The 26,707-nt window shown below is 37.3% G+C and overlaps 1 protein-coding gene across 1 annotated transcript; it reads right to left on the bottom strand.

Annotated features, from left to right (window-relative positions):
• Window positions 1-3,265: 3,265 nt before the first annotated feature.
• LGSN (lengsin, lens protein with glutamine synthetase domain) lies at window positions 3,266-22,444 on the bottom strand. Its single transcript, XM_008502303.2, has 4 exons — window positions 22,415-22,444; window positions 14,115-15,111; window positions 5,823-6,001; window positions 3,266-4,465 (listed from the first exon to the last, which is right to left on the bottom strand). Exons 1-4 carry the CDS (start codon window positions 22,442-22,444, stop codon window positions 3,266-3,268), a joined length of 2,406 nt encoding a protein of 801 aa, XP_008500525.2.
• Window positions 22,445-26,707: the final 4,263 nt, after the last annotated feature.

Here is a 26,707-nt window from a genome sequence, read left to right as displayed (position 1 = left end):
CAACATCTGCCTGGTCTTATTTTTTTTTATTTTGCAATACTGCCCACATTTAAATTATCTAATTTGTGATTCTCAAGACATTGATCTTGGACCTGAGTGAAGAGTGAAGAGTAAAGAATGTTTTCACACAAAACTCCAAGAGGAAATGTTAGTGGTAGAGTAGTCAATAGTAATTGATTTCAAATTATTAGTATGAAGTAGTTCTCTTGTTGCATTTCTAAACAGCATGAATGAAAATTTGGTTGGGGATGCACATAACTTTAAAAATTCATAACTGCTCATTTTGAAATAATTATTTTTTGTTTTCCCACAGAGTTGGAATTATATTAAAGCAAATTATATTAACTTTATTACAAATTATATTAACTTTATTACATTAAACATATTTAGGAAACAGTATTGAACAAAATATTGACCAAAATTTAGGGCACACTAGCTTCAGACTGCATTTTTTAGCCTTTTTTTTTTTTCCCCTAAAGAAAAGGCATTTGTTTTTCTGGAAACATGAAATATTTTTATTTAGTCATGTAATCACTGTCTTTGCAGAGTCTTTATCATTGATGACTATTTAGAAAATGCGTGCAGGTTTATCTTATCTTGGTATAAGATAACCTGTAGACCACCTAGTTCTTGTTGACTGTATTTTGTTTGTAAATAATAGTTTTCTGTAACTTAATTTAATCAGATAGCTGGATGTATATAGTGAAAGCTTTAGATCTGATGTTTTTATTTCTTCTAGGCTTGGAATAAGAAAACAATATGTATAATATATATAACATGTAATGAACTTCATGTTCTTTACCTTCAGTTACAGGAGTTCATTCTATACTATCTATTAAAAATTGGCTGTATAGACTGACACGTAATTATAAATCAAGGCAAACCACAAACTGTCTTATGAACCTACAAAAAAAAATTATTAGTAAGTAGAATGACACCCAACTCATATATTTTAAGTTTAAGCATAAAACACACATTTTAATCTGTTTTTTATATTTTATCATCAGTATAGTCAGATCCAGAAGAAGTATAATGTAGAAAGTGAACCTTAATATCTTCTGAGATTTCAGCTTACAAATGTGGTCACTTATGCCAGGATAGCTTCCCGAGTCCCAGAAGAAATGAAACAGCTGTGTAACTCCATTTTATAAGGTATTTCATGGAGAAGGCTGATTTCACTTGTATTATGTTTAATGTTCTTCATTTTTAGAGAGTAATTTGTGAAAAGCAGGTACAGATTTGAAATTGGATTTTAGAACCTCCTCTGTGGGAATTTGTTTCTATTTCATATTCAACTTCTAGACAAACTTTAAAATTAATATCATTATGGATGCAGAAGCTCAAGATGTTCCACAGTAATTTCTGATACAACTTTGCCTAGCCAGTATATTTACCACCATACAAGAAATCCCATCACCTTAAAACACATCGTACATGCAGTACTGTGCTTTATTACAGCCTTTCCAGATGAAGGAGGAAGAGCTATTAACCTCTGTGACTGCTGGAACTAAATAATGAGTATGGTAAGTAAGCTGTCTGAGCAAGAAATGTGTTTTTATGAGTGTTTTCTGCCAAGAGCTTGTGAAGGTGACAGTAGGAAATAATCAGAAAGACAACACAGAAGAGAAGTCAGAAGACAGATTTCTCAAGTGCCTAAAGAACTACTAGGAGAGCAGAAGGAAAGCATTTTTTTAGAATGGGAAGTTCTGTTTAAATGCAAGACTAGACCTGCCAGAGCAAATCAGCTTGGAGCAGTGAAATAGAGAGCAACGATCAAAAAAATGTGTCAGGTGAGTAAGGAGAGAAGCAAATCCAGCCACCAATCACCAACTGAGACAAAGGAATGCATTTGTGTTTCCTAGCATTGTTTATTTCCTTTTTTTACCTGAGGATAAAGTTATTTCTTCTTTGGAACTGCACAAAGTTTTGGTATACCAGGTGCTAAATTTCAAGTACAACAGTCTGTAAGGAAGAGTGGAAGATCCATCAGTAGGGAACTAGCACATTTCTGTTCACACCTTGTAGTTCTGCAAGTGGACAGAGGTGCTGACTAAATCTTGTTTTTACTCCACTGATAACTGAACATTTTCACTCACTACATAGAGATCAAAATAATTTGACAAGATAAGGAACATCAGAAATCACTGTTAATGTGGAGGAGAGGTATGAAACCATTATTATCTTCAGTAATAAAGGATGACAGTGGCAACAGTAACAAAACCAGAGCAAATCTAAACCCCACATCATGTCATTTACATCAGCTGCTATTCCTAATTTTAGGATGGATCTTCTCCTCCTCTGCTTTAACCCCTATCTTCCAGTATCTGAATTCACAACTTCACTAGTTCTTTCTGGGATTAACCTACTCTTTTTGTTCCTGTCTTCATAATAATCATAGAATCATAGAATCATAGAATAGGCTGGGTTGGAAGGGACCTCAGAGATCATCGAGTCCAACCCTTGATCAGCTACCGCCACAGTCACTAGACCATGGCACTGAGTGCCATAATCTTCATCCTTGATAACACCAAGTCTCCCAATAAAAGTTTTCCCAATTAAGATCTTAATTCTCTTGCTTCTTTACCCTTTTACTCCTCATTTACCATTCAACCCTGAAGAAACCTATTAACTATCAAAACAAACATCGACCAGCTCATTTTTAATTGTGTAATAATTACACTGGCTTTCTATGAATCTCCCTCTTCAAGTCACCCTTTGATTTGTTTTAGTATCATTATCCACTATAATTCTTGCAAACTTCATTCAGTGGCAGAATTCCTGATGTACAGATTATTTTATGATCCTTCCTGTCTTTTTATTTATGCCCATTAAGATATTGATTCCCACTTCTCAGGTTCTGTGGCCTCAGTCCTTTGCCCCCCCCTCTCTATAATATTCATCATTCTACCCTAAGTTTTAAATCAAAACCAAATTATTCTGGTTTAACAACCCTTAAGCTACTCAAGTGATGCTGGGAGAAATCCCATTATTCCTACTTTTATGCACATTGTACAGTCCTAGTACAGTTGTAAAGTTGCTCTTTTCCATTTCACCTTCTTTTCATCAGATCTGTTCCATGTTAAAAAAAACCAACCTGTTATTTCTTGACTATCAGCATTGCTGTAAATGCAATCACCATGTACTATACAAAGGAGGGGGGGAATCCTGAAGCATTAAAACAGTTTTGAATACATTTACTAATTTCAGGATTCTTAGCCACTCACTATATGCATTTACACCACATCACTGCAGAAGAGTGCACCTTCTAAATAAAATACCCCAGGCATTTATTCCTTTCACTATCCATTTCTTCAGTTTCTAACTCATAATGTTTCATGGCAACAAAGTATCGGATAAAACTTTCACCTAAGGCTTCCTTAATGCATTGATCTTTCTCCAGTGCCACAAGAGCATCTTCTAGCTTCAGAGGGACTGATGAATGTTTGAGATCAGCAGTGTGATTTTCATCTTGGAGCATATCATCATACCTAAGTTCTCTTTTCACTCCGTCTAGACCCGCAGCAATAGTAGCAGCAAGTACCAGGTAGGGGTTAGCTGTAGCAGAGCTTAATTTATTCTCTATTTGAGTGCCTTTTCCACCATGACATTTGACATTAAAGGCACAGCTGTTGTCATTATATCCCCATTTTGCATTTACAGTCTCTTTTGATTCTTTACTGTATTTAGAATAAGGCTTGCGGCAGCTGGTGGTAGGAGCCATCAAACAGCTAATAGCTGCTGTGTGTGCCAAGAGACCTGATAACCAATATTTTCCAATATCTGAGAGCTCCTCAACTCCATAACCAGCAGAAAACAAATTCTTCTGGCCATTCACATCCCACAGGCTATGTGACAGAGCCCCTGAATTGTAGAATCCCGATTCTGAGAAAAAGCTAGCAATGTAGCTATATTTCTTAGCCACCTCTTTAATGCCTGTTCTAAATGTGAAGGCACTGTCAGCAGCATCTATGCCAAACTCTGGATGAAATGTAATCTCCATTTGCCCAGGCCCAGTGGAAGAAGAAAAGCTTTCAATGTTGGCACCAGCATAATACATTCCTTCAATGAGCTCCTGAATGAAAGTCTGGTCATGGTTATTTAGTATCGTGGCTGCAGGAAAGGATATTGTCTTTGAATTTACAATCTCAGTAATGCCATAAATACAAAATTCATATGTGAAGGCAGAGTGCAGAGAAAAACCATAGTCCTGAAGCTGGTGCAGCTGTTTCTTGGCAATGTGCCTCGGTGAGGTCATTAGTGGATTGCCCAGGATGGTGAAAGAATCACATATCACTCTTGCAGTCTGTTCAGTCCAAGGGAGTATTCGAAACGTTGATAAATCAGGGTTCAGGATTATGTCACAATTAAAATTGCTTGCATTTATGTAATCTAATTCATTATCTTTAGGGTTCAGGGTCAGCTCAAGGTAACTTCTGGGCATGGCAACACCGTTAATTGCTTTTTCCTGAATACAGAGCAGAATGACAAATTATGAAATGAGAAAACATCTCAACAGTATTTTTATGTATGTAAAATTCAGTTTCTCAGTAAGAATAATAGTATATTTCCTAAACGAACATTTAGATGCAGTGATCACTAACTAAAGCAGTGGGCAAAAGCCAGTTAGTGTCATTATGAAGCATAACAACTTTTTACAGGATTGGTATGAAAACTCTGGCACCAAGCATCTTCATGACCATTTTGAAAATTTCCAAAAAAACTAAAACAAAAATGTTCAACACTTGCCTTGCATGGTCCTTCTACAATTACAGACATCACCAATTAGGTGCAAACTTTGCAAGTCAAACATCTATCTATAGCTACTCCACTAAGCTTCCATATCTTCCGAGCATTTCCTTTTACATACTTCCTACATTTGAACAGAGAATTTCAGCTTATGCAAATTACATGTAGATAGGAACCCAAGGAAGCATCATCTGCAAACAAGCACCTTTTCAACTTTTCTTAAATTCAAACCACTAGCTGATGAAAACTGCTATTCTGCCAAATTCTGTCAAGTGAAATTTGGCTCATGTTCACACCTAACCTGTACTTTTCTAAGATAAAGGGTTACCATCTGAGTAAGGAGGCAGAACAAGCCTAGAAAGGGGCAAGCTCAGAGGTGTGAAAAAATTTTGCCAATCCAGATAGAAAATTGTTGAAATACTTCAAATAGCATATGCTGGCTTCTCTTAAAAAAATAAAGAAATAAAATCTGCCTTAAGTAGGTGGCAGTCCAGTGGTAGCAATTTTCCCATAACCAAAAGTATGCAGCATGGTGAATACTTCTTCAATATGTCTAAACTGTCCATTTCAATCTAAAAGGTTGTAGAAGGTGATTACCCTGTACTATCTTTCCACTCCCCTACCCCAAAAAGTTAAAAAAGAAAACAGGCAATTACTCTCAGTCACTATGTGTATACGTGTGTACTCATACACATATTTTATTCAGACATTTCAGACATTTAGGCTGTCATGCAAATGTCCAGTTTGTTCAGATGCTAACATGCTGATCTAGACATTTGCTACTTGCCATAGCAAGTTATTTTCGTTCAGTCATTTTCTTTCTTTTAGTGTTTACTCCTTTCTTTTTACAATTTACTGATGTTCTGTAAAACAAAACCCTTGTAATGCATTGAGCCTGAAAAGATAATTCTGAGAGAAGAGATTATTATAAATTCACAGAATTGAATTCTATGGCTAGAATTACTACCCTTATTTAATTAGATTACTGTCTAAAGGAACAGAGGAATAGATCATTGCAGTGATGAAAAATAGCACAGAAAAACACATACAAGTGCAGCTATAAACAGAAAACTTACATGAAAAAAGCGAGAAGGAATATTCTTTGATCTTGACACACCGTGGAGGTCTATTGATTCAAATCTGACAAACTGTACGTTGTCCCTGGCCATCTGCTGCTTAATAAATTCAATATGAGAGAAGAGGTGAAGGAGAGATGGACTTCCAAGGCCGTTTACATCAGGCTCTCTGCTGGATGCTATAAGTGAAGAGGAATGTTCATGTCAAACGGAATAATGGATGGTGGAATACAGGCTGCAATCCTAAAGGGTTCAGTAGTGGGAAACTCCAACATGCAGGAAAAAAAAGATATGGATCATAAAATATTTTTGTTGATAAATACACAATTTATTGTGTAAATAGAGGATCTGTATAAAATCCCTGATTTTTTGAGAACTGTCTACAGCTTAAATGTTTTTTGATGTTGATAAGAAAACACAGGGGAATCATATGATAAAACCAGGAATTTCTGAAGGGTACCTAGGTTGTTTTGTTTGGTATTTTAGAAGCACAGATAGCAGCTGGATATCTATTTCCCACTGAAAGCTGATAGTATTCAGATGCTATATTTCTTCGATGCCTTTGAAAAGTGCATGGATACAGAAATATGATAAATAGGGTGATTGTCTTTTATTAAACCTTTCTCCAGACCTCCTGCAGAGTTCTGTAGTCTTCTCCACCACAGGCAGCAAACTTTCAGGACATGTTTATGCACTTCCTCTTACAGGCTTATTTCTTAAGTTTATTAGAGTACCTGTAGAACTGTATAAACTTCTTGATACAAAAGAAGTAGCATCTACATATAATTCCTGTAACAGAGCAGAGAAGTAGTAACTTATCAATTTCTCAGCCTGCTTTTGGGTAATTATTTTTATTATTTGAGTTGAACTGCATAAGATGACTTTTTGCAGATCCAGAGTGGACAATCAGCAACAGCAAGCATTCATCACTACCCTTCCAGTGGAAGTTAAAAGCTTCATGCCAAGGCACTATGAAGGCTTGTGGGAGCATTTCCAATCTCTCCAGCAGCAAACTACCCAGACTGGAGTGTATCTCCTCTAATTGTAGCCAGAAGGCAAAAACACATCTTTTTGACTCCTCCTAAGTCTGTCTGATCATTCCATGAGAAGGCACCAAATCCATCCAGACTTCCTGAAACCTTTGGCAGTTACTGGCACATCCTCCAGCTTCAGATGGGAAGGAAGCAACAAGGATACTTTAGGTCAGTTAAGTAAAATCAGTGGTCCCAGAGGAGTAACAGGTGAAAGCACAAGCCAAAACTTTTTCTAGACAAGAGTCTACAAGAACATAGAGTAAAAATCAAAAAGTTAGGAATAATTGACTGATTGATTTAAATACACAGTCTAAAATTCCTACATTCTTATAAATCAGGATTACGTTCATGAGTATAAGTATTTCTCTAGTTCTCTGGGCCTCTAGAAATAATGGCATCTTTATTTTAATTTTAGAAAAATCTACTTATGGAAATGTATGTGGATTTCACAAGATGCTCAGATTCTGGTTCAGAATGTCCTTTTTAAAATTAAATATAAATCCAAACTGGCTATCTCTCTTAAAGCAGAATGGTACATACAAATCCTTAAATAGCTATATCAAATCAATCGTACATGGAAAAACACTTTATGTTTGTTTTTCTATGGTTCTATCTGTATTTCCCATTTAAATTACCCATTTAAGTTGAGAAACAATTAGCATTATTCCTGTTTCTTTTGTAATTAGTACAATATTTCAAAAAATATAAAATTCTCTTCACATATTGAAAAAGATGAATAACAAAAACCTAAAAATATTACCAAAAAAACCCTACATATTATATTAATGGTATTTCTAAGAGAAGAAATTCTTAGATTCATTAATACTGAAATAGTTCGGATTGCTGAGGGCAGCTGACATCAGGCAGCAGGTATCGAACAACAGGAAAGTACCATGATGGAAGAAAATGCACGTCCCAGATCAATCCATCATTATCTGCTTGTGCAAAAAGATATTTCCTCATGCTCCTTTATTAAATGACACCCAAACTAAAGCAAATAATATCTCAGCTCTGTAAAAGGTGACTGGGTCAAACTGATGAAACAAAAAGAATGTGCTACATGTTGCCAGGGGACTTGACAATGAAAGGAACAGACTGACATAACAAATGTAGTAATCTTGGAAACTCTTCACTGAGAAACAGGATGTAATATAAAGCAATTACAGCAGACACCAGACAGTAGACTACAGGTACAAACCATACACCAGAGAAAGAGACATGTTTCCATCAGTTCTCCTTCAGTTTCTTCCTCCCACTCTGTGTTCAGCTGTGCCAGGTATGGTCCCTCCTGAAATGACCTTGCTGCAGCCATGTAGCTGCTGCACGTCCTCCTGCCCTCTGAGGTGGGTTCTGGTCATGCCTGAATCCACACAGCATCAGAGTGCATGTCCCTGCGCTTGCTGTGGCACCTGTTACGGCCTCAGAGAGGCAGGGAAATAAAAACCTTTGCAAGTGTAGGAACTGCTGTACCAGTCAAAGCAGTGTTTCATCACTGTAGGGCTGTGTTTGCTATCAGCTATTAACAGAAAAGGCAATGTGTTCTTTGCAAAATTATCAGTCTAAAGAGAATCAGTGTTGCAGTTCCTCACTAAAAGGGTGGTCCTGTGCTTAGAAGAACAAGAAGAGTTATTACAGAATCACAGAATCACTGAGGCTGGGAGGGACCTCTGAGATGGTGAAGCCCAGCCTGTGACCTAACACCACTGCATCAGCTAGACCGTGGCACTCAATGCCACATCCAGTCTGTCCTTAAACACCTCCAGGGATGGTGACTCCACCACTTCCCTGGGTAGTCCATTCCAATGCCTGATCACCCTTTCTGTAAGGAAGTACTTCCTAATATCCAACCTAAACCTCCCCTGGCACAGCTTCAGGCCATGCCCTCTCATCCTGTCACAAGGGAGAAGAATCTGACACCCACCTGACTACAGATTTCCTTCGGAAAGTTGTAGAGAGTGATGAGGTCTCCTCTGAGTCTCTTCTTCTCCAGGCTAAACAACCCCAGTTCCCTCAGCCTCTCCTCATAAGACTTTCCCTCTAGTCCCTTGGTCTAGCATCATTGCTCTCTTCTGGACTTGCTCCAGCACCTCAATGTCCTTCTTGAAGCGAGGGGCCCAATACTGGACACAGTACTCAAGGTGAAGCCTCACCAGTGCTGAGTACAGGGGGAGAATTACAGCCCAAGATGTGCTGGCCATACTATTCCTGATACAGGCCAGGATGCCATTGGCCTTCAACCAGTTGTCAACTCATACTCCCAGGTCCCTCTCTGCCAGACCACTCTCCAGCCACTCTTCCCCCAGTCTGTAGTGCTGCGTGGGGTTATTGTGGCCAAAGTGTACGACCCTGCACTTGGTGTGGCTGAACTTCATACCACTGGCCTCAGCCCGTCGACCCAGCCTGTCCAGATCAACTTGGAGTCATCTGCAAATTTACTAAGGCAAGACTCAATCCCTTCATCCTCTTGATTTCTTCTTCATCCTTAGAAATCTAACACAGGGTGCTCTAAAGTGCTATGTGAATATTTGTTTATAAAACAAATGTGTTGATGATATCCACTGACAATATGTCCTTCAGGGTAATCCCACATCTATACTCTCTAAACCCTATGGAAATTCCTGTCAGTACTAATTTAAATATGTCTGGCCATCTTTACAGGATTCTGGTTTATGTATTTATGACCTGCCAGTCTACTTAGTTTGTACAGCATGTTTCTTACTGTTCTCGTGCTTGTCTTCAAACATTGGCAGTCTCTATTTCTCAAACCTCACATCAAAGCTTTTCCTGTGCTAGACATCATTCTTGTTGCTAGCATTTAAAGTTTCTCTTTTCTCTTTTCCTCTAGTTTTTAATATGGTAAATAGAAATGAGTGCTGGGTCACATTTGAAGAGTACTATTGATATGAAGAATGATCAGAAGCATTTACAGTTGAAAACTTTGTATCTTTATTACCCAAAAATAGTTTCATCAAAAATGTTTACTGATAGATTAGTTAAGTTTTTGATTTGTTCTGTAAGTGTATCAAAACTTGCTTCCTACCTGTTATTTTTACTCTCCTAAAAGACCTACAAGAGAGCAATAAGTATGTAAACATACCAGAAACTCATCAAAGCACAGGAGACAGTAATAATATTTCCCTGATCTGTTTGATATTGATACTTTAAATAGGTTTTTTTGTCTGTTTCTTTGTCTCATGATGGTCTGCTTTTTTTTTTTTTTTAATCCTAACTGATAAGCAGGCTTTTTTACTGATCTGACCACAGAAAAGCTTAGAACTTTTTCATGAGTTTATAGATAATTTAAAGACCAATGAACAGCTTCGGTCATCCATGAATTGTTCTTTCCAAACTACATGACAGTATGACACATCTTCCAGGAGACCTACATCATCAAGAGTCAAATACAAAGTGAGATTTTCGTTCTCAGTGGATAAAAGATAAAATAAATATCACCCATTTTTTCTGTCTTCCAGGGTGTTTTATAAAAGTGGCTCTTCCATATTAAATGAGAAAATTATCACAGTTTTATTGAAAGGTTAGAATATATTCCACCTAGGCAAGAGGATTTGAAAGAGGATTTCAAGAGGATTTGAAAACAAAATGTGCAGGTGGATGAACAAAAAATTAATGTCAGTAATACCCATTGGAACTACCTAATTAATAATCCTAAATAGGATGGATATAGAGTTGTACATCTTTCTTCACATTCAAACAGAAAATTTGATTTTAAGTAAGAAATCACTGAGCAAAATCCCATGAACTGAGGGATGAACTATTGTAAACTAGATAGCCCTTTCTGGTCTAAAAATATTTCACCTAATTAAAAACAATTGAGAACAAGTGAGAACACCAAGTTAATTAGGAAGCAAGGTTAGTTAGGGAAGAGATGATTTTGTGCAGTCCTGCAGGTAAGGACTACAGTGTTCATGAAAATGGTGTAGAAGGAGAGGTAGCTGGCAGAAATCTCAAGCAGAGAATGCATTTCACTTACTTGGGGTTTAAAGTGATTGTTCTGGCAACCTTTCACTATTACTAGCAGAAAGCAAACATTTCCACTGGGTTGGAAGAATTACTGTCTTAATACACCTCCTTCTGTCATAGAGTCAGAGGATGACTGGCTTACTACAGGTGCCAGAGTCAGATGAGTTGGGTCTCACCTGAAAGAGGACAAAATTGATCAGAAAGAAAGGAAGGATTGCTGTCTGAGCATTTTTGGTTTGTAGAGATTGAGGGCAAAAATGGGAAATGATACAGAGCCAGAGAGCTGGAAGATTGCAGACACTGGGATGTAAAATAAAGGACTTGGGCATTTTTGTTTGCTTTAAAGGAAAAGAGCTGCTCTTAGAGTTTGTGAAGGAAAAAAAATTAGCAAGCTGTATATAGCTCAGTTCAGAGGGAAAAGAAATAAGCAGAAAATATGACAGCTTGTTCAACAGAAAGAAAAGGCAAGCAAGAAGGTTTAGAAAGGAGCTGAGCTTCAACACTGCTCTGTTCAAGTTGAGTTCAAAAAAGAGAAATATTAGAAAGTTTTTGAAGTGAAGGGAAGGCATGAGGAAGGAATAGTATGGCTTTGTTTTTTTACTGTAGGAGAGATACGAGAACAGCACAAGTATGTAAAATACAAAGCAAAGAAGGGTAGCAAGTGAAAAAGACAGTCCTAAGTAATTCCCAAAGACATGGTTATTTAACAGGAATGGCTGCAGAAGCAGTGAATGTGAATTACCTGGAGCACGAACCTACCCCTGTTAAGATTGACTACACTGACTGAGCAGAATCAGTGGAGACAGACTTGCCTCTTCCAGGTGAGCACAGAAGACAGTGAAACCACAAGGGGAATTCAGCTTCTCTTAAAAGTGTATGGGCAAACTTTTTCGTTTCAATGAAGCAAAAAGCCCCATGTATTTCTTTTATTAAAATCTTCTGTTTCATACTTCTGTCCCTAAATACCAGGTATTGTCCTATGTAGCAACCTATTACAGAAAATAAGAACTTTGAACAAGCTAAGAATTACAAAATGAGGTTATTTATTTAAAGAAAAAGGGAATTGCTTGTAGGACTGGTGAACTCCACTCATAAGTGTGAGGTAACCTGTTAGTAGCTTTTCTTTAAAATAATTTCTGCTCAGGAACTTTGATAGCTAAAGAATTTAAGATTATATTTTAGCTATACAATTAAATACTTAGGATTTTCTCATATTGAACTCAGTAAATTATCACTGTAATCCTGTTTATGCAAAGGCTTATTAAAGACTAAAGAATGTTATCTAAACTTTCTTCTCTTTAGTTAGGTTATTGAAGCTATTAAATGGAAATTAAATTTCAAACACATACATTTCTAGTTAAGTAGGAATTATTTCTGTGCATTCTGTTTACTAAGGGAGACACACACTGAACTCTGCGGTTCGTTTAGTCAAATTCAAATGGAATCCAAACCTTGTGAAATTCCAAATTTTTGAGTTTGGGCATGTTTTTGATGAGACAAATCAGTTTATCCCCACTTCCTATCGTATTTAGTTCTCATCTGTAATTCTTTTACAGTCATTGCTATTGCAGTGATACAGAGTAGGATTAACCCTAGGTAGCTTTATTCAAATACCCTAAACTAATCATCATGGGACATCTTCACCAGTGAGTGGAAAGAGTTGCCCACCTCTACAGTTCAATTTCTTCTCAACCCCTAATACCTTTTTGAAGACAAAGTGCATGTTTTTCTCTTCTGAATATGTAATAAACTTGGATTAGCCACTTCACTTCAAGTGGCTTAATATCAGCTGGAAATCTCCCTGTGGAATCTACAATTGATCTCATTAGTTCCCTGTGCCTTGCAAATGGTTTTATGACGTTTTAAAATGTATTTACTGGTTTTAGAGGAACTGAGAAAATTGTAGTAATTTGAATTTGACAATGCATTTTGCTAGCAATTCAAAAAACAGTGTAATCTAGAAGGGGAACAGCATCAAGTGTACGCTGAGAAATAATCCTCTAACCTCTTTATTCTAACAGACATGAATAGAGTGGTTTGAGCATAAAATATCTTTTCAAACCTTTATCTTTTTTATGCAGTGCCCAGAGTTAGGGCTATTAATGGTCGTGGATATCTTGTTCAGAGTTGTTCAAATGGGATAAGACAATATTTCTACTGAGAAATCCTTCTGTAGCTAACATTTGATATATAAAATTGTCTGGTTTTGGAGTATGTATAGCAATATTTCTACCCATCTGAATGGAGCCTTAAAAAAGCAGAGTAACTTAATGTTGTTGTATGAATTTGCTACCATTATATTCTATTAAGTAGTTAAAGATAGGCAAGGGGGTTTTTGTCAATGAAGAGATAAGATTCATATTCTTGTATCAGTGAGCTATGTCAGAGGGTAAGATAGCTATCCTGAAAAGATGATAATACGATCTGAGACTTCCTTATGCTCCTGGAAACTTATTGTTCTGATATCTATTCAGCTGGCAAATTGATGGTTATGTTCTTCCTGGAATAGACACAAAACAATGAAATGCTCAAGCCTGTTACATTATCATAACTAATAGCAGCTTTCAGTTTGTTGATCCAACTAGTCCCAAAGTATAGCGTTTACAGATTCAAAGAAACTACAGTATTAGTAGCAATTAATTATAAAAGCAATTATATTAGTAGCAATTAATCTATAAACACTTCCAAAACAGACTTATTGAACAGCATTAAGGTAAGTGGAAGTTCTCTGCCTCATTTGCTTTTCTTCCCCTGAAAAAAATGGTATTGGATGGTATTGGATGGTTTTGCATTCAAGTCTTCTCACAGGACAGATAATTGAAAACAGCACCCCTACATGGAAGTAATTTCCACCACTGGAAATGTTAACAAAAGGAAATTAGAGGAATCCTAGAAATGTTAACAAAAAAAGGAAATTTTAAGCCCAGACACAAACAGAGCTTTGCAATATCTATCAAACCTTCCAGAAATGTTGTCTGAGCTCAGTTTAAATGAGGAACAGTATCAGTTTCAGTGAAAAATACATGACCATGTTTGCATGGCAGTTTTTGACAGGCAGCTGGGCTTCGTAAATGCCTTACTTTAAAAAAAAAAAGAAAACCAAAAAACAAAAAAACTCCAAACACCAACATATACATGTGGAGCACAACTTCTGATTCATCCTGATAACACAGAAACTGCAGGACTCATGCTCTAGCTCTTAAGTTTGCAGCTTAACAACTGTACAAAACAGCAGTAGTAATTTCTTTGACAGCAGGTGATGTTTAAAAATCCTTACCAGCATTATCTGCAGAATGGTCAGACTGGATCTCAGAAGATGTGCTTTCTACATTTGTAGAAGTTGCTGGTAGTCTCAGGATAAGATTATCCATGTCATCTCCTGCTGGTTGGTGCTGATCAGACCCAGCACAACTGAGGACCAGGAGAGGTTTGCTCTGCTGTCCCATTCCTTCCTTGTGGAAGCTGTGGTACTTTCGATTCTCCTCTCCAAAATGAGGACTAAAAGTCGTGAAGGGTTGGCCTTGCTTGTCAGCTGTTTTCTCACGTGGCTTCAAACTTTTTTGGGAAAAAGGGCCACTTGCCTTGCCACTGTGATTGGGTCCATAATCAGGCAAAGGACCTTCACTCAGCAGGTTTTTCAGCCCTTGGAAACTTTGTTTAGAAATGGGAGGTGTCCCTGCAAAGGACTCTGCAGTACCGATTCCATGCATGGTTACAGCACCACACAGGGAGCCCAGCGTCCTCATGTGAAACGTGACATCCTTTTCCTCCACCTCCCCCTGTCCCCTTTGTTCATTCTCTGCCTTCTCACTGACATCTCCCCTGCCTTCTGCTTTGATGCATCCAGCTTTTCCTGCTCTGCTCGCAGGTTGCACACCCACAGGCAGCTCCATTTTAGATGGTGTGTCTACTTCCTCCTGTATTTTTCCTGTGCTTCGTTTCCCAGTGTCAGCATTTTCCTGGATATCTTGTGTTTCTCCAGACATGTCTTTTTTCACATCGCTGCCAGTGTGGGGACTGTCACAGCTCCCTGTGTCCTTTTGTTCTGTAGGAAAGCTAGATGGTCTTTGAAGCGGCCCATCAGATGGTGATTCTGGGCAACCAGTGGTTGCTTGAAGGGGACAAGGATCTGGGATTTTTGTGGTGTGTGACAGCTCCATCTTCTCATTTTCTAAAGGAGAAATGTACTTCGTAGGACCATCGACTCCCTTTTTCTTTCTGAAACCACATATATTGTTGCCATCAACTTCATCACTGTCACTTTCAGATGTGTTCTGTAACCAGTAATAAAATATACAACCAAATAACATACATGAATGAAACAGAACACAGCAATGGGATACTACCACCAGCTGCATTTGCTTTGTAGCCTTCCCACTACATCTTGTTGGTGGAGGTGGCTGTAGGCACTTACTAACCCTCAAATTCCATGATTTTGATTTTTAAAAACCTCACATAATTCTTTTTATGTTTTACAACAGAAATTGTGCAAATGACTTCATAATGTCGTTGTTAGGCAGATTTAATAGATTAAAATATAAGACATTGTACACTGTGAAGCATGTCAAAGGTTGTCAAACATGTACTCTTTAAATGTGAAAAAAAATGTATTTTAATAGTTACATTCAACTATATTCTTACTCAAATTAAAAGCATTTGTATTTGTAAAGGAAATTTATTGCCCTAGAACATTGGCAGTCCTTGTAAATATGGGGAGTGAAACCTGAACGCAAACAGCTTTTGAATTTATTTCAGTATCTTATTTGGTCATGTAACTGAACTTCCAGGGCAGTGGTCAAAAGGACAAATCCATATTTGGGTCTGCAAAGAGGAAAGAACCATATACATTTATATATGGCATTGATATGATTTATATTGTAGTATTGGAAGCAGATTTTTAAATGGATATAAATGTGAAAAAAGGTGCAAAAAGGAACTACAAAAATAAAACTGCTTGATTATTACAAAGAATATCAATATATGTCTGGATCACCATCCAAATATCCTAAGAGTACCACAAGTGTTACTAATAGGATGCCAACACCAGATACGTTCCACTTGTAAAAAAGTAGATATTTTAATATTTTGCTTAATTATTTTACAAACTATCATGTTAGGGATTGAGTTCTCCATCTCACAATATCTCAAAAAAGACACTGTAATATTGTTTAAACAAAATATAACTCACTCCATAACCAATCACAAATTGTTATATTTCTTACGAATATCTACTAAAGCTTGTATTTAAGACTCAGTATCTTAACCAATAGTCCTTTGTTTGCCTGGACTGAACAAGATTTAACACCTACTAAAAAACTGGGAAATCAAAAGATATCCTCTGAATGAGACTGCTCTTTACCTTTTCCACAAAGGAATAATCTGCATTCTTTCCAATTTCTGAATTTCCAGAAGAAGTAGGGATCTGCACAAAAGCAAATTGAATGCCAGTCTGGGTATGGCAAAGAGATTTCTGTTGGCAGACAAAAGCATGTAGAAGAAAAGGCAGCAATGCCTGATGTGTATATGGAAGGAAACAGTTACATGCCCCTCACTAGTTCATTAACACCTCTTTTTTTCTGTATTATTCCTCCCTGTTTTCTCATTATGCTCTTTTCCATCATTATCTAGGGAAAAAAGGGGCTTATGACTTCTCTCCTAACACAGAGCTCACAATTATTTCCACTGTCTTGCCCACTTGGTCCATATTTCTGCAACGTGCTGTACTTAGAGCTGCGCTGGGAGCCTGGAAAGCAGCTGGGCTGCCAGCTCCATGGGGAGGACCTGGCACTCTCTGCCTGTAACTCCCATGCATGCACCTCAATGCAGATGAGATGCTTGTGATACCCACGTGCAATCAAAGAGTTACTGGCTCATTCATAGCAGAAATACTTGCTTAGCTCAGCTTTAGCCCTCAGTTCTTAATCAATCTATTTCTTCATCTAAAGGCTGTGGTTTATTCCCTTAGTGCACCCCATCAAATAATTCTGAGTGTATTGCTGATGTTTCTATACCATCACCCAAGCAGAATAGGCCTAATTCCTGTAGCTCTTTATGGAATATAAACGTAATGAAGGAGCATTCCTGAACGATTAAGCTGGCAAAAACAATGTATAGGTGGAGAATTGTACTGAAGAATTTTACTACCTATCTCCATTACTAATACAAGAAAGTAAATGAAGCTGGGGAAGAAACAGCAAAGCTACAGCAATTTTGAAATAAAAGAGGCACGAAGTTAAATTTCTAGATGTATAAAACTACTTTCTGAGAGACAGGAGAGAAGAGTTCCAGCTATGAAAACTATAGTCATAAAAATATTGTATTTTTAAATGAATTTATGAAAAATATTTACTCAAATGTCTTTTGTGTCAGGGGTTGCCAGCATTAAAATATTCTAATTTCTATTTTATGAAGCTTTTTTAATTCTTTTGTTTACTTTTAAGAACTTGAAGCCAGTGACATAATCATAACATCATCTGCATTTTTGCTTTACTATATATTCCCACGCTTTTCACTCAACAGTAGCCATTTCAAATTTTTATGTTACACGGAATTCTCTGTTGTCCCTATTGTAGATATCTTCAAAATTGTTCAGCATAATGACAGAAGGAAAGAGGAGCATATCCTTTTGTATAACATATCCTGAAATCAAAGGGTAGTTTATTTATCAAAAGCAAAACATTAGAAAACTGTCTGATTCCAAAATAGCTATTCAAGATTGTTTGAAGAATACAGGATACCATCCCCGTGATCAGACATTGGAATGGGTTGCCCCGAGAAGTAGTGGATTCTCCATCCCTGGAGATATTTAAAAAGAGACTGGATGGGCACTCAGTGCCATGGTCTAGTAACTGCAGCAGTAGTGGTTCAAGTGTTGGACTTGATGGTCTCTGAGGTCCCTTCCAACCCAGCCAATTCTATGATTGTATGGTTCTATGATTATAATTGTTACCAAAGAAAATTTATTTTCAATAGAGATGAGCAGTATAAGGACTGACCACTTGTAAATTTGATAATAGAAACCTTTTTTTACAATTGAACTTTAATAACTAATGCAGCTTTACTTCTCTGTCTTATTGCAAAGGGTTTGTTTACAATACAGAAATTGAGAACACAGTACTGCGTTTGGATCATAGACCTGAAAGAGATACTGTGTCTACTCTTCATAAACAAAACCAGTGGTCACTTTTACCTTCAAATACTAGAAAAGAATCTGCTATGGAGAGCAGTCTAAGCATTACTTAATATCCTCAGCACATGACACACTCTGCCTTTGTGCCTGAGAGTAACTCTTCATTTCTAAATAAATGCAGGCATTAATGGCCTTCATATAGAAATCATTCATAGTATTTTCTGCAGTGAGTTAAACAGTGCTTGATTTGTTGCACTTACAGCATCCCTTGATATTAGAAGCAGTCATATGCACGAGTTACAACACAGCCTTAGTTCACATGGTGTCTACCAACAGAAAAGGCCTAGTACCTGGGCACAGAGAGGAGAAGACCCAGGAAACACAACTTAAGAATTATCTGTAACATTTCATTTCTAGCAAGTTTTATTTACAGAAGACAGGGATGATTATGTAGAAAAAACAGCTTGAAAGAGTTACAGTGCAAATAAGCTGGATACAGATTGTGGTTTAATTTCATGGAACCATGTGTCCTGCTGTAGAAGGAAAGAAATCAAAGGAGTGGTGAAATTAATATGGGAAAATTTCTGATAATTTTTTTATTTCGTTGCTGAAGGTTCTTATATTTTTGTTGTGTGACAGGAGTAACAGGAGATTCTAAAACTACTAAAGTTCAGTTTTGTTTGCTTGATTTCAAATATCTACTGACACCCTAAGTCTTGAAAGTTTCAAAATTTGCTTTTCTTTCTTAGCAAGTGAACACTTGGGTGATGAGTTAAATATTCTTTCAAGAATATTTTCTTTTCTTTAGGTCCAAAATATCAAATGCTGGCTGCATTATGCAAGAAATCTGAGATATAGATTTTGTTTCTAAAAGGTGTATCTGATGTTAACCATTATTGATTGGTATTGGCACTCTCACAAGGTCTGATTTCCATCAGGACTTCTTGCACCAATGCTGCAACTCACACACCTATGCCCTCCATATGGGGGGGTTTGCACCTGGAGTGAGCTCAGAGGGGCAGATCAGTGCAAGCCCTACAACAAAAAGGAAGAGTAGGGGTTGATAGGACTTCATTTCCCATTATGGATAATCTCAACCCCTACAAATAATACCCTTGCTTGTCTTCACTAAATACCTTCTCTATCATATCCTGTACATGTGTCTGGATGTCTGAGACTATCAGCAGAGCATAAGGGGTACAATTCTGCATTAGATCAGCATACTAGAGCACCATGCAAGTAGGAAGACGATAGAATAGAGGACAGTATCAAAAAACAAATATTTCAGGACAGTGCAAGTGAACTATTTAACCCAATTACATGCCACTTCTGGCACACCATCAAGATCCTACAGTTGATAGACATTTTATGTCCTGTGGTAATGAAGAAAGCCTACATCTAAAGCAATTTTTCTTAATCAGATTGCATTCATTTTTTGTACAAGCTCAGAAGTGAAACATGAACTATATCATGAAATATAACATTGCCAAAAGGCAGTTAATCTGTAAACCTGCCAATCAGCAAGCTGAGAACATTCTGTAAATTTAAAATATTGCTTTTGGGAGGAATAAGAAGTGCTGAGATTTCTACTATGTGAAACACGGTGAAAATCCAAAGTAATTCTTGAACTTTTGCTTTAAAAGGATTGTATAGATGACTGAAACTATATCTGCAATGTCCTGTGAGACAAATTCAGAGCTGCAGAGGGGATCTGTTTTTCTCCCACTTTTTGTTTGACTTCAGACAAGACTGCAAATGCTATCAGGGTTTATAAAACTCTCTCAAAATGCATTGACAAAAAGAGAGAGGGAAGTGATAAAAAGAAACTCACAGTATGGCATTTGAAAAGAAAAAAAGGGAAAAGGAGTTAGTTTCAAAGATGCTCCAACTATAGATGAACAGCTGCAGAAGGATTTCTGTCACAGAAAAAGGTGAAAGAAGCAAGGTGCAACTCTAGCAGGAGCTTTTCTGTATCTGACAAGATAACCCAATGTTCCTGCTACTGGCTGCCCAAAATCACAGATGCAGTCATTCAGCAAAGTGCTCTGGGGTCTCAGCCACATTCTCATTTTCTCTTCTGTTTCACCTTGTTAACCAATTTTAAACATTATTTTAACTGGCTGTTAAGAGGTCAGTTGTGATGATCTTCTGAAGTTGTTGCTAAAGATTTTTCAAGAGCAAAAGATTGATTTTTCAAAGAACATCAAAATGTCAAAATTCAGTATAACTAAGAATTAGAAAAACATGGGAAACTAAAAAAATCCTTCTAAACAGAAAAGTAAAAAGTATTCATAGTTTGATTGGCTGAATTTTTTAGTTATCAAAAGCTAAAGTATTTCACTTTAATATGACAGGAAAAAACAAAATCGAATTTAAGTGGACAAACTCAAATTAAATGTTCCAATTTAAAATATTGTTCAAATTATGTTGACATGTGATATTAATTTTATTGCTGCTTTCAAAATTAATACAGTTTCTCTAGGTATTTTAATTTCTATGAAGCCTTAAACGCTGAGGAACTTTGTTTGACCCATTTTGCCTGTTACCAGGTTACTCTTTCCAGCTCCTTTAGGTTGGTACAGTTAAGTTTAAATAATCTTTTTGTGTGGTAATCACTCTCAAAAAAATAGGAGTCAGGTCTTAACAAAAAATGCTGTTGAAAACCTTGGACAACAGTGACGATAAAGCAAGTTTGCCTGTGCCCAAGTGCTTTCTCTGCCCCTTCCCCTGGCACAGGGAAAGCGTTGGTCAGCTGCCCCCCCAGTAACCACGGAGTAAAGGAGCAGTGGAGGCAGAAACACATTTATCTACTGCTGGGAATTAATGCAGCTTCACTGGAGTCACTGGAGCTACAGAGATTTGTTCCAGGAGGGAATCTGGCCCATGGAGTGGCAGGGAGGGCATCACTGACCTTTCCAGGGAGAAGCTCCAGGCACAGAGAGGGGTTTTGGCTCTCGAGCCCAGTGCTAAATCAATGTGTGCTACAATAAACAGACATGGGTAGGTTGCAAGCTCAGAGACATGAAGACCATAGCACATTGTCAAGATATTGCTGTGACTAATTTCTCCCTTGGTAACCTTGTGTGATGAAGTGGTTCTTTCAGAGTGATTTACAGCTACAAAAACCTCCTGGTGAAGGACCTGCAAGTGGCATAAATTTTAGGTAATGTGATTATTTTTCAGTTAGAGAAGCTGAAGCACAAACTTGCCATAGGTCTCAGGAAGATTTGTGGCAATGTTAGGAGTGGAAGAAACATCTCCTTTCTTCTTTGAAATATCTAAGTATACTCAATATTATTAACTTATTTCATGTGAAAATAAATGGCATGAGTTTAGCTCACAATGTTGTGTCACTTATTTTCACACCTGACATATGTTTTTATCTGCTGCTGCCATTCAAAGCCTTCATACCATATATGCAATTATTAGATAAGCTCCTCAAGGTCATTACTTCTCTTGCAGCTTCAAAGCAGCAACGTTGCCCTTCTGGCAAAGTTGTTTGCAAATACTTTCCCTTGTACTATGCCACCTGAAACATGTGAAGAAAAAACAAAATTAAAGAAAAATATCCCTAGAAACAGAGTCTCAAAATTAAGAAGATGATCCTGCCTTCATAGTTATTTGGGACCACAAAAATACCCTGGTGGTGTTATCTCCAATTTGCAGCACAGTAAACAAGATCTAAGAGCAGGATCCCTATAACAATTGACTAATCCTCAGGAAGACATTTGCAAGGGAATGGACTGACATGGTCTACAGAACTTTCATGACTAATTTCTGTGACTCATTATCTATACAAAGACAGTCAAGGAGATAGTCAAGGACTCAAGAGTAGGTGCATCTCTGGCACATAAAGTATCCATGTATTCACCTTGATAAAAATGTCTTGTAGCCTAAGGAAGTCTGTCTGCACTATCACTGGTAAACCACATCTTTCTCAATATTTTTAATGAAACATTTTAACTTCACATTTTTGTAATGAGATCTTCTGGCTTCTTCACTACTCAAAAAAAATAAAGACATTCGTTTTACTTATTTTATTTTAAAGTATATATTACAACTTCAAGACCAGAATCTGTTTTAAAATGCACTCATATAGAAACTGAGCAGCTTCACTTAGGTCAGTAACCTGTCTCAAGTGTCACTCTCTAATTTGGATCAGACTGTGGTCCACAATTGTAGTGCTTTCATTTACATTATTGAAGGCATTTGACAGAGTTATAAATGAAAGACATAGGAAACTAGAAAGTGTTAGATTTCCTTCCAAAAGCAAATGGGGGTAGTTCGGCTTAAACAACAAGTCTTTGACCTGTATTTGTTTCAGAACTAGACCATCCCAAACATATGTGCCTGAAGAACCTTGCACACAATCCACAATGAATTATTCACTCACTTAAAATCCTGAAGTAGCTCCTTTGCTTAGAAATCACTCATAGTCAGTCTCTTACCTGCTGAGTAAGATCTTCCTTTTTGCTCATGTCCACTTCATTCTAGTTCAGGTCACCATTAGAAATGGCCTAGTGAAAATCTGGTAGGAAGACACCCCTTATTTATAGGCACAGATACAATAAAGGTTAGTTAAAACAGAATTGCTGTAAAGTTCTTTTCCCAGAAGGTCACACAAATGATGAGCCATAAAGAGCAACCCCAACGTGTGATGGCCAAGAGCACCACTTTCTGGAACAGTGTTAAAGTAGTAAAATGACAAATGCACATTACTAGCTGCCTGCCTGTCTGGAAACAAAGACAACTGAGTATAAAACTGTTTTGCTCAACTTTTTTCCTCACAAAAGGCTTTTGTCCTGTAACAAGCCATTCCTGTTCTGGAATAGAAGCTATTGTTAGGCTCCTTAAAGGTAAAACCTATGTTGGGCATTGTAACAACAGTATGTTATTGAGGCACATGGACAGGGATTTGAAAGGCACAGCACACTGCAAGAGCAAAATGCAGCACTAGCCTGTTATTCTAGGTGCTTGTGTGTTGTTCATTAATTTTGGTGGAACTGGTTGTATTAGTATTGGGGGAGGGATTTTTTTTGCCTTAGATCTCAAAAATATTTCAAAGATTAAACAGTTCAGATTGTCTTATGATTTTTCGTTTGTCAAGTTTAACATGGATTCAGAGGACTGTGTTTAACTGGCACATCATTCTTTCGTGTTCCTTTAGCTGACATAGCCTTACAGGATAAGTGTATTGTGTGTGCTTATATAAGCCCTTCTTAATAACTGTTTGCTCAATAAACTCAAATAAACAACATGTTAAGAATGGTTTGGAAAATTTCCATACTGAAAAAAAAAAAAAAAAAAAAAAAAAAAAAGAGTTTACCCCATCAAAATAATGACTATGGGTTAGGTGCTATAGATCACAAAAATCCTAAGCATCTCCAGTCCCAAACTATTATTCTGAAAATCCTTCCTCCTCCTCTTAGAGGCACTGAGACAGCTCCTAACTTTGTGACTCCATCTGCACAATTTCTGTAACTTTTCTGAACTGCCCCACTTGCCACAGGGCAGAGCAGGCCAAAATTAAAAATTTACTAGTATTCAAGAAATAGGCTTACTTAGAAGACTTTGTCAAGCTGACATCAAGAAGCACAACACACCGTACACTATAGGACTGGGCTTATGCAAGAAAGACAGAATGGAAATCACCGTTTTGCTTGCAGAATACTTTTTCCAAAATTTACCCTCAGGCAGCACAAAAAATATTCTTCATAACAGGAAAGGTCAAATACTGGCACAGGTTGCCCAGAGAAATTGTGGGAACTCCATACTTGGAGATACTCAGAACTTGACAGTACAAGGCCTTGAGTAGCCTGATTCAGCTTTTGATTTAAGTGGGGATCAAACCTGCTATCTACCACAGATGCTATCCAGCCTAAATTATTCTATGTACATCTGACTCACTTATACATATTTTAATGAACTTCATTACATTTTTGAAAGCATAAAACATCTCTACCATACTTTGTATTCTGTTATACTACTTCAGCTCAACAGAACATAAGACAAGAGACAACTCCTGCCGTAAAGAGTGTAGTTTTTAAGGCACCAGTCTGGCAGGCACCATTAGTAATGAATAATCTTTTCATTAGCACTGGAGGATTCAACTAGTTCTACCTCAAATGCCTATTAGATCCTCCTAAAAACAGTGTTGTTATTGTTGTTTTCTGGACAGGGTGAAACAAGGGAAGGTTCTCTGCTAACACATGCTTGCAAGAGGCTGCTGGTTTCAGTAGAACTGTGCTGATCAGAGAAGCTGAGAATCTGATCCAGAAACTGGTGGAAGCCACAATACAGTGACTCCTGCAAAGAACACAGTTTGATCAGTAATACTCATCATCTTTCCACCTGTGGAACATGAGAAAAATCAAGTTAAATCTACTGTATTTAAATAAGGCAATAGCTTCCAACATCAAGGTGCAAAACTAATAGGCCTAGAAGATTAAGGTGGCCAGAAAATTTTGTCAGCCAAGATGGTTGCCTACATGGCCACTAAGAAAGGGTCAAAAACTACAGAGTAATGACTACAGCTTGATCAGGGAAGCTTGATTATTGTGCTTGATTACAGAAGTACCTTTTCTCGTCTTTAATCCCTTCAGGTAGGTGTAGCAAAACTTAGCTTGCTTGCTAAGAAACCCTGAGATGGTTTCGATCTTAACATTAGTATAACTGCTAAAAAAAATCTCCAGCCTATACTGGCTAGAAAATTGTGTTTATCACCATTACTAATAAATCCCGTTCTTCAAGGGTGTGTATAAAGTAGGCTAACGTTTTGAACTGTATTTTTTCACAGCGTCACTGGAAAAGGATCCTCAGAAGAACAGCCCATAAGGGCTTTTTTCTGGAGGAGTAGCAGAGATGATCCCTTTTAGAATGTAGAACTGATTTCAAGAGTTTGTGTAATTATTTAATTGAAATATGCTTGGCTTCAACCACAGTTTATCAAATACTAATCTAGAAACCTAGCACTTTGGAAATATGACACAGAAGAAGCATCATGAAAGTGATCACTTAATACTTTAACTACAGATACTTTGTATGCAGTGTCTATGATGAATAAATGGTAATGAGGAAGTGTGAACTGCTCATTATCTCATTAGTGGCTCTTCAGCAGCTAAGAGAGGGATACAGCTTCCCTGAAAACATCTCATATGGTAAAATTGCTGCCACTTCAGGGGAGCTCTCTGCTGGGGAGTTGCCAGCAACCTTCATACACACAACTTCACCATCCTTGTAGTTTAGAACTATTTCTGATTCCAGGTACAGATGTTATGGGGTTTTTTATTTTCCAAAATAGAGGTTAAAATTATCACTGCATGTACTCTCCTCCCATTCAAATTGATTTTTCAGAGAGGGAAGTTTCTTTATACTCTCAATTAACATCATTTTAAGCAGCAAAGTATCAGGTCTCGCCACATTCATCAGGAAACTTTTTTTTCTCCCAGTGGTGTTAGTTACCTTCAGCTGTTAATTTTTCTCTGTCTTCTGAAATACATAAATTGTTCAAAAGAAACCTTAGAGGATACAGATTTTGTACCTGGGATGGGTATTGGATAGTGCCTACTGCTTCACAGGTTGGAGACAGGGAGAATTACATCCTATCATCTGCTCATAGGCATGGAAAAAATTGTCAGAATAATCTTATCACTTTTTTTAATCCCTTAAATTTTATGGGATATAGCCATTCACATTTCTCATGCTGTCAGGCATGTCAAAAGACACCTATCCACTCTGACTGAATGTAGGAGTCCTCTCCTTAGAGACAGCTAAAGTAAGTAACTAAAGATTAATAGAGAAAAAACAGTTCAAATTGGAAATTGTTTCCATCAGTTTCAGAAACCTTAAGAATAAAAGGCTTTTTAAAGAGTTACACATTTATTATAACAGGTGGATATTTCCAAACAGGTGCCAGCTGGCTACTACTGACTAAAATCCCTATTACACAGTATTGTATGGGGATAAAAGCAAAGACAGATTTTTTTACAGCCCTGCAGGTCTACCTCAGAAGCTTTTGAGAACAAAGACCCTTGAGGTCCCCAGTTCCAAGGGTGGCAATTACATGGCCAGCAAAAGGTGATATTCACTAATTCTCTACCCCACCATCATAAATCTATAAAATTCTTCACTAATTCCCAGAGGCTGAAATACAAACCCAAAAGAAATTCAAATGGCAAAATCCATTCAGGACAATCTAATCTTGTGTTCTTTCACCAAGAGGATATATTTCTGGTTTGCCATCATTATTAAACTACATTATAGTTTGTCTTGCACAAATTCTATTTTTCTTCACTGTTTCTTTAAAGCTGACCTAAAATAGTATTCAGCACCAAGATCTGAAAAAGACTTCAGATAGTTAAATTTCCATTTATATTTCTACCTAATATAACACAAAAATAGAAAAATTATTAGAGCTTGGAGTTGTACTGATCCTTACTTATTTACTGCTCCAGCATTTCTGCTAGGTCCTCTTTTAGGATTTCTTCATATTGTTTTCTCTTCCCACGTCCTCACAAGGATGCTTTCACTAAGTGTGACTCCATTTATCCAGTGATTTACTCTCCAGTTAGGCGGCTTGGCATGCCGCAACAAAGCACTGCTCACTCCTGTGTTTGCAGGTGACAAAAGACAGACAAAAATGGCACCCACAGTCAAGGACAGGACTGAAAAATTGGCCTAATATGTATGAAAAGGTAATGAAGTTAACATTCACATCAATGGCATATATAAGAAATCTTCTC

This window comes from Calypte anna, chromosome 3, assembly GCF_003957555.1.
Source record: "Calypte anna isolate BGI_N300 chromosome 3, bCalAnn1_v1.p, whole genome shotgun sequence".
Classification (NCBI taxonomy): domain Eukaryota; kingdom Metazoa; phylum Chordata; class Aves; order Apodiformes; family Trochilidae; genus Calypte; species Calypte anna.
The sequence above is the reverse complement of the archived record's forward strand: the minus strand, read 5'-3'. Positions and strand labels throughout refer to the sequence as shown.